General features: G+C 36.3%; 1 protein-coding gene across 1 annotated transcript; it reads left to right on the top strand.

Moving 5' to 3' along the window:
- Positions 1-599: 599 nt before the first annotated feature.
- Positions 600-5,629, top strand: LOC107824964 (protein FLOWERING LOCUS T 1). The gene is given in 4 exon segments (XM_075229079.1): positions 600-1,067; positions 1,310-1,371; positions 5,033-5,073; positions 5,406-5,629. Coding segments are annotated over 4 exon segments (522 nt in total). The 5' UTR covers positions 600-872.
- The last annotated feature ends 4,012 nt before the right edge of the window (positions 5,630-9,641 follow it).

Here is a 9,641-nt window from a genome sequence, read left to right as displayed (position 1 = left end):
CAGTCACTTTACAGCTGTGGGGAGTTGATTGGTACTGTCAGCAAGGGAACTGATGTCGATCTTTTCCCTCTGTTGTTTCTTGGACTCTAAAAGTTGGATCATGTCCCAGACTTGAGTCTTGTTGATCTTTGAGCACTCAGAGGATGTGGAACAGGTTCCCCATCTGGTTCTGAATATTACGTTTGTCAGATCATCAAAACATAGCAGGACACATAACTTATCAGTTTATAATTCGTTTTGAATCCAAAATGACTAATCAAACTAGTGTTGGGTCAAAAGGAATCATGATTAGTGTATGTAACCCAATGAGTCGAAATGCAATCAAAACCCAAGTACAAAATCTAATTTGGAGACTAAGAATTACGCGAACTTGGAAAAACTTAAGCTAATAAAATCACATCATCTTTTACATTTTCATTTTCAAAAGCAAAGTTAAAAAAGAGAGTCAGTTGGGTCATGTTGGACGAGTTTATTTATGACACGTTATTTAATTTGATTTTTTTGACTCAAGAAAATTTTGGGGGGCTGGATCATGACCCGTTTATTGATCTTTTCGGCTAGTCCGATTTTGATCCAACCCACACATATGTCACCTGAACTTGAGATGCATATTCTCCTCAGTTCATTGTCTTACAAAGATCGGCATCAACTAAGAATAGGGTTTTCTAGTAGGAGAATACCATAAAAAGGTAGGATTCTTGGCATAGTACAAAAACCAATTAAGCATATAGGCACCACACAATATCAACAATACTGCTCATATAAATAGCCATAGCTAGCTCCTCCCTCTGATCACGAATTGCAATAACTTTGAAAGAGAAAAGTAAAGTATTTAGTGTATAGTGATAATATATTATACATCTTCTATCATCATGCCAAGAATAGATCCTTTGATAGTTGGTCGTGTGGTAGGAGATGTTTTAGATCCATTCACAAGGTCTGTTGATCTTAGAGTGGTTTACAATAATAGGGAAGTCAACAATGCATGTGGCTTGAAACCTTCTCAAATTGTTACGCAACCTAGGGTTCAAATTGGAGGGGATGATCTTCGCAACTTTTACACTCTGGTAAGTCATCTTTCTTCTGTTTTATTTTAAAATTAAAAGCCCTAACCATTTATAATTGATTCGCATTGAAATTTAAGCAGTTTGACCCCATATTCCAAATCCCACCACGTAAAATGGATAAGGAGGGAGCATATATATATATATATATAAAAATGGTGGTGTTTAGTTTTAATTTCTTTGTCTTTCTTAATATGGAATATTTTGATGACATTTGAGATTTTGTGCTCTCTTTTTTTCCCAAGGTTATGGTGGATCCTGATGCTCCAAGCCCAAGCAACCCTAACCTGAGGGAGTATCTACACTGGTTAGTCAAGTTTAACAAGTTCAACATATCTAGCCTTCTTGTAGTTTTTCTTTTCAACAAAAGATATTTTTATATATACCTATCACATACTGCTGGAAAAAACAGAAGCTGTTCTTGTAGTTGAAAGATAGGAAATTGTAGGGTTCTTTTTAAGTGTTGCATGAGCTTCTTCCATCTATATCATTTCAAGCTTATACAACAACAACAATAACAACCCAGTAAAATTCCACTAATGGGGTCTGGGGAGGGTAGTGTGTACGCAGACCTTACTCCTACCCCGAAGGAGTAGAGAGGCTGTTTCCGAAAGACCCTCGGCTCAAAAAAAAATAAAAAAAAGACAAAAGGACAAAAAGGGGACAATATTAGTATCACAACAACAATCATATGATAAATAGGAACACCATAAAGTCCAGAAGAAAGATGCAAAGCAAAGGGAGACAATATTAGTAAATATTAGTATCACCACAACAATCATATGAAAAATAGGAACACCATAAAATCTAGAATAAAGATACAAAGCAAAAGCGATAGCTAGTAAATAGGGCATGCACTGAAAAGCGAAATACTAAGCCACAACATTGCCACTAGCTATCTTAGCCAAAAACCCTACATGGCTAGTCCCACAATGGTACGAAGTAAGGCACGACTCAACTGCCTCCTAACCTACAACCCTAATACTCGACCTCCACATATTCCTATCAAGTGTCATGTCCTCAGAAATCTGGAGCCTCGCCATATCCTGCCTGATCACCTCTCCCCAATACTTCTTAGGCCGCCCTTTACCTCTTCTCGTGCCCTACACAACCAGCTGCTCACACCTCCGTACCGGAGCATCTGAGCTTCTCCTCTGAACATGTCCGAACCATCTAAGCCTCGCTTCCCGCAACTTGTCATCAATAGGAGCCACATGCACCTTCTCCCGAATATCATCATTCCTAATCTTATCTATCCTAGTGTGCCCGCACATCCAACTTCCTCATTTATGCTACTTTCATCTTCTGGATATGTGAGTTCTTAACGGGCCAACACTCAGCCCCATACATCATGGTCGGTCTAACCAACGCTTTATTAAACTTACCTTTGAGTATCGGTGGCACTCTCTTATCACACGAGACTCCAGACGCTAACCTCCACTTCATCCATCCTACCCTAATACGGTGTGTGACATCCTCATCGATCTCCTCTCCCCCCTGGATAACCGAACCAAGGTACTTGAAGCTTCCTCCACTCGAGATGACCTGCGAATCAAGGCTCACATCCACGCCCACTTTCCCTGGCTCAGCGCTGAACTTACACTTTAGGTATTGCGTCTTCGTCCTGCTCAGCTTGAAACCCTTAGACTCAAGAGCCTGTCTCCAAACCTCCAGTCTCTCATTAACACCGGCTCGCGACTCATCAATCAGAACTATGTCATCGGCGAATAGCATGCACCATGGCACATCTCTTTGAATATGGTGTGTTAACGCGTCCATCACCAGGGAGAATAAGAACGGACTGAGCGCATATCCTTGGTGTAACCCCATTAAAACCGGAAAGTGCTCAGAGTCGCCTCCTACTGTCCTAACCTGAGTCTTAGCCCCATCATACATGTCCTTAATCGCCATAATGTAGGGAACCGACACACCTTTTGCCTCCAGGCATCTCCAGAGAATTTCTCTAGGGACCTTGTCATATGCTTTCTCTAGGTCAATAAACACCATGTGCAGATTCTTCTTCCTCTCTCTGTATAGTTCCACTAACCTTCTAACAAGGTGTATAACTTCTGTAATCGAACGACCCGGCATGAACCCGAACTGGTTGTCGGATACAGACACTGTCATCCTCACCCTTGCTTCAACCACCCTCTCCCATATTTTCATGGTATGACTCAGTAATTTGATACCCCTATAATTGTTACAACTCTGGATATCACCTTTGTTCTTATACAATGGAACCACCATACTCCACCTCCACTCATTCGGCATCCTCTTCCCCTTAAAAATAATATTAAACAACCTAGTCAACCACTCCAAACCTGCTCTCCCCACACACTTCCAAAATTCCACCGGAATCTCGTCTGGCCCGGTCGCTCTGCCCCTGCTCATCTTACGCATAGCTCCCACGACCTCCTCAACCTCGATTCGCCTGCAGTACCCAAAGTCACGGTGACTCTCGGAATGCTCCAATTCGCCTAGCACAATATCCCGATCCCCTTCTTCATTAAGAAGTTTATGAAAGTAAGTCTGTCATCTCCTCTTAATATGGACATCTTCCATCAATACTCTACCATCTTCGTCCTTGATGCATCTCACTTGGTCCAAATCCCGAGCCTTCCTCTCCCTGAACTTGGCCAGCCGGAATAACTTCTTCTCCCCACCTTTTTTTCCCCAATTCCTCGTACATACGACCATAAGCTGCAGTCTTAGCCTCTGTGACCGCCAGCTTAGCCTCCTTCCTAGCTGCCTTATACCTCTCCATGCACACTCGCCTCTCCTCCTCACCTATGTTTCCCACTAACTTCAGGTACGTCGCCTTCTTTACTTCCACTTTACCTTGGACCACTTCATTCCACCACCAGTCTCCTTTGTACCCACCAGAGACGCCCGTCGAGACCCCTAACACCTCTCTTACAGCCTCCCTAATACAGTCTGCTGTCGTTGACCACATAGTACTCGCGTCACCACTGCTTGTGCAGATTTCAAGCTTATACAATATACCTTTTTGAAGAGGTTAGGCTGCATATTATATATATATATATATATATATATATATATATATATATATATATACACACACACACACACACACATACATACTTTTTTATTATTATATATGAGGTAGGGGTCAGACCTAACCCCTTCCATATTAAAGGTGGCTTTGATTGGAAAAAATAATAAATTAGATACAGTTTAATCCCACCCATATATGCTTGCAATCGAGATAATTATTTTATGTGCTCAAAACACAAGTACCAGATGTGTTAAGAGAACCCAACTTGTCTAACATAAAATCATAACGTCACTCAAATTATAACTAACGATATGTACTGCAAACCCTAACTCTTTCATAACGCAAGTGAGACATATGCTTTAGACTTCTTACTCAAAATACTAACTTCAGTCTCAACGCAGATATGACATATGTTATAAAGGATACTACTCTTATTACAATTAAAAAAAAATCATCAAAAATTCAAGCATCGCAAAATATTTTGTGATGGAAGAATGAGAACGTCAAAAATAGTCAAATATTTCGTTCACATTTATATATTCCGTCATAAAATTGTCACAAGTTTGTCACAATTTTGTAGTAGATCTTCAGTCAAAAATATTCCGTCACAAATCAACTTTTTTCTTGTAGTGAAAACAATTGTGTGACATAAGTTCTAAATGAAAAACCAATGTTTTTAAATGAAAAGCTCAACCAAAAATCTTATTTGAAAAATCAGTGGAACTGAAATACAGAAAACACATAAAACTGAAAACGAGGAAAATCACATTGGGCTTCTCTCTGTCTTTAGCTGGTCGTATTATATTATCTTTTTCAATATTTTGGCTAGAATTTATATTATTCGGATTTATAAGTTTTGATTTTTTTTAATATTGTAATGCTAATTAAGAGTATTTAACTATCCCTATATATCTTTTTTTTTCCTAACACTTTCTTTTTTATATTTTTGTAGGCTGGTCACAGATATCCCAGCAACTACAGATACGAGCTTTGGTAAATCCTCCTATATTACAGATCATGAGTTGCTTCTTTGTACTAAAATCCATTCTGCATAATTAGTTTGTGATTTCTTTAGGTTAGATGGGTGTTGGATTAATCAACATTCTTAATTAGGTACAGTTTAAGTTCTATGCACTCATGCTGTAAAAATAATTTGTACAATTAGGTCATTTGTAAGATAATAGCATTAATTAATAATCTAATAAAAACGGTACTATAATTTACTATTAGAGGTAACATATATACACTTATAAGGTAAATTCTATTTACTGTATCAGTGTATATATAACTAAAATCCTTTTACTTGATATTTCGCTGCATTGCAGGAAATTAAGTTATATGCTACGAGAGTCCACAACCATCATTGGGAATTCATCGCTTTGTTTTCGTGTTGCTTCGACAATTGGGTCGCGAAACTGTGTATGCACCAGGTTGGCGTCAGACTTTCAGCACAAGAGACTTTGTAGAACTTTACAATCTTGGTTTGCCTGTTGCTGCTATTTACTTCAATTGCCATAGGGAGAGTGGTACTGGTGGCCGCCGCGCATAATTAAAGATATTAATTACTTATATATATATATATATATATATATATATATATATATATATATATATATATATAGTAAATAAAGCTTTATTGTTATTAATTAAGTCGTGAAATCTTACTTAATTAATCTGCACTTTGCAGAAATATCTGCACTTTGTTTGATATATAATTAATATCTACCAAAATTGGTCGGTTTGATTCGGCCGGTCATTTTAAAAAACCGACCAACTTTGGTCGGTAATTTTATTTTTTAATAAAATCGACCAACTTTGGTCGATTATTTTCGTGCGAAAATACAATTAAAGAGTATAAATCAAATAAAAGACAGCCTTAAAATAAAATGCACCAATGGTTTAGTGGTGGAATAGTATCCTGCCACAATACAGACCCCGATATGCCTTTCCGACCGTCAAAATACCGTCCATACATAAATGGTCGCGTTTTGGTCGGTAATTGGCCATAACCGACCAACTTTGGTTGGTTTTTTTGATCTGTGTTTAGCAGATTTCTAGTAGTGCTATTGGTTAGCATATGATATATAATTGTATTAGTTTCAATATAAGGTTTGATGTTACCTATTAGTAAGCCTTGCTCATTGCTTCCTTCATTGTCTCCTGCTCCCCTTCATTAAATAACTTCATTGTGGTTGCTAGGTATTGTAATATAGTCTAACCTATCTTTAACAACATTCTCATATAACATTCATTTACTATAAAAAAAAGCTAAATTTATCTCGAAATCGATTTTTGATGTTATATTTTTCCTCTCTATAGCAACGTTTTACCTATAAAATCAACATCCATCTTTATACAATATGCTCTTTATAAAACTACCCTTCTATAACTTCCATATAGAATCTCTAATAAGATCACCAATAATAAGTTTACACACTTTGACCTCAATGTACTAGTACTTGGACCGAGATAGAAGATTCAACTCTTAACCTCTTAGATTACTTTCAAGAAAAAATTATTAGGTATCCTTTTGCTGAAAGTTTGGACACAAATCTATGCTAATTCAAGCGTTATATCGCTAGTAAGAGACTAGAATATATGAAATAAGCTATAATTACGGATTTCTTTCATCAATCTTGAAATAATTTAATCTTCTAATAGCTTTAAAATGTATGCTTTAGAGTTTAAATCTTTATACATTTGGACATTTGGTTACAAATTTTTTAAGAATGTGTTAGTTTTTTTAATATTTAATTAGTAAAAATTTACTTATCTTTTGAGTATTTAGATTTGAATAATTTTCTTTTCTTTTATATGTAACATTAAAAAAATTATTTTTTGGATAATTTTATTTATAACACCCAAAATATATTTAAACATCAAATGTTATTATAGGTATATAATAGTCATTCACTATAAAAGCCAAAAAATATCGAAACAAACTGCAAAAGCAGTATTTAACCTATCCAATTTCAAGTACCATAATTGAGCCTAAAAAGCAGTATTTAAAGATTCTCAATAGTTAAGGGGCCTTTTGTATGTTCTATATACGATTGCGAAGATGAAGTTAATAATCAAGAATATGCTCACTAATCACAACGTGAGCAATGCCAAACTGAAGGACATAATTGAGGAAACGATACTGATTTTAAGCCAAGCAAATGCTAAGAGACTAATCATTACTACAGAGAAACTAATCAAGTAGTTGATTGATTGGCCAAAAATGCATCTGCTTTTTCTTTTTTGAGAATTTTCTATATCTTTTGCCTTTCAGAACATTCCTAGAGAGACAAAGGACCCCTTTCATCTAGATAAATGGCAATTGTCCAGCTTCAGAATTAAATATGATAAGAAAAATTTTTATGTTAGTTAATTGTTCACTGATATGGACCGGAAGGCTAAAGAACTTCTTTGTCCAATTTTTCAAAAGGTTGAACCCATTCAATCTTTGATGTAACAGAGGTCATGCCTAGCCCCCCTCCTTTTATTATCTTTTGCGACGGAATGAAAGCACACCCAATCTCTAGAGGGTGGGATTAAATAAATAAATAATAAAAATAATAAGATGAAGCTAATAAAAATCCAGAATTTATGGCCCTTGATCAAATTGGAAAAATCCAATCATTTCAAATTAATAATGACAAAAAACAATGAACATTGTCAATTTTCCCGGGTAAGAATCTCCAAGTTCGTCTTTTCTTAGATAACGAAATACTTTACCGCACTAAGGAATTAACAACACACAACTCAATTTCAATTACGGTATTTAGAAAATCTAATTAAAATCAAAAACTAAAGTTAAAGTGTACTCATAATCTAGACAAGGATACCAAAATTAGATATGAGTTTGTAGTGAAAATACTTACATGAATACACACATTACCTGGCGAAAAAGACTTGAGAAATTATTGTGCTTGAATGTCACGACCCCAAATTTCCCTCCGTAGGATGTCGTGATGACACCTAGTCTTTAAGACTAGGTAAGCCTATCAATGCGGAATAACAATAGAAATATGAGATAAATAATTTGCAAACTCACATAATTATAACTCCCAAAACCCGGTAGAAATAAGTCACAAACTTCTAAAAATTTATCCTCAATGTCTTTATATATCAGAGTCTAAAGAAAAGAAGGAAACAACATAACAAGGATAGAAGGGGACTCCGGAATCTACGGACGCTGGCAGATATACCTCGAAATCTCCGTACACGGGTAGCTCACTGATGTCTGGACTGGTAGGTGTACCTGGATCTGCACAAAAAGATGTGCAAAAGCGTAGTATGAGTACGCCACAGCGGTACCCAGTAAATATCAAGTCTAACCTCGGTAGAGTAGTGACGGGGTCAGGTCAGGCCCTACTGAAAAAATAAAAGACATGGTGACATGTTTAACAATTTAATAATAATAAATGACAACGCAAGTGAATCAAGTAAGTAGTATGTCACCATTAAATTGCACAGAATAAGGGCAAATAATACGTCGTGGAAAGAAAACGAAATAGCATCCCGCATTTTAGCCACCCTTATCACACCGCATGACTTCTAGTAGTTCCCCTATTAGCCATGCGTATCAAGCCACTCTTATCCCACCGCATGCGTTTCAACACCCAGCCCTTATACCACCGCATGTGTATCAATAGCACAATATATCACAATCTACACCTCAAGTGCTCTAATATTTCAATTCGCCAAAATAAACAATATCAACAATATTTTCCACAACAGGGAGCTCACGGCTCAATCATAATGAGTACAAAATCTCACAACATATTCAGGAATAAATAACTCAACAAAAATAATATTTCAAAATTCTCAATACGTTGCCTCCATACAAAAATTTAGAAGATCAAATACATCATATTAATAATATTTAAATTTAAGAAATTCAACCTTCAAATAATGCACAGAATCAAAGAAACCAAGTTTTAACTAAACAGGTAAAATAATTAGCAGAAAAAGGTCAAGCAAGTTTAAAGTATAAAAATTAGATCAAAGATGAAGAATATACAAGATAAAATAATTTAATTAATTTGAAGCAGTGATCTACAAATATTTAGAGACATAATCTTCCACATTTAGCTCGTGTACACACTCGTCACCTCGTGTACAGGACTTTCATCAAATTACAATTATCACATCAATATCAATCCTAGGGAAAATTTTTCCCACACAAGGTTGGTAAATGAATATATTGTAAGAGCAACAAAAATAAAAAGGAATACATATTGGAGGACCGGGTTGCACGCCGCAACAGACTTATTAAAAGTCCATATTGGAGGATCTGGTTGCACGCCACAACAGACTTATTAAAAGTCCATATTGGGGGATTGGGTTGTACGCCGCAATAGACTTATTTAAAAAGTCGATATATATATATTGGGGGATCGGGTTGAACGCCGCAACAGACTTGATTAAAATAAGTATATTTGAGGAGCAGGTTGCACGCCGCAACAGAATTGAATATGAATATATTGTGGGAGCGGGTTGCACGCTGCAACGAAAGTTGATTGAAATAATAATTGATTATGAGTGCTGGGTTGGCTTCAACTATTAAAATGAGT

This window comes from Nicotiana tabacum, chromosome 13 (genome assembly GCF_000715075.1).
Source record: "Nicotiana tabacum cultivar K326 chromosome 13, ASM71507v2, whole genome shotgun sequence".
Classification (NCBI taxonomy): domain Eukaryota; kingdom Viridiplantae; phylum Streptophyta; class Magnoliopsida; order Solanales; family Solanaceae; genus Nicotiana; species Nicotiana tabacum.
Note: the sequence above shows the minus strand (reverse complement) of the source record. Positions and strands in the feature narration are given on the sequence as shown.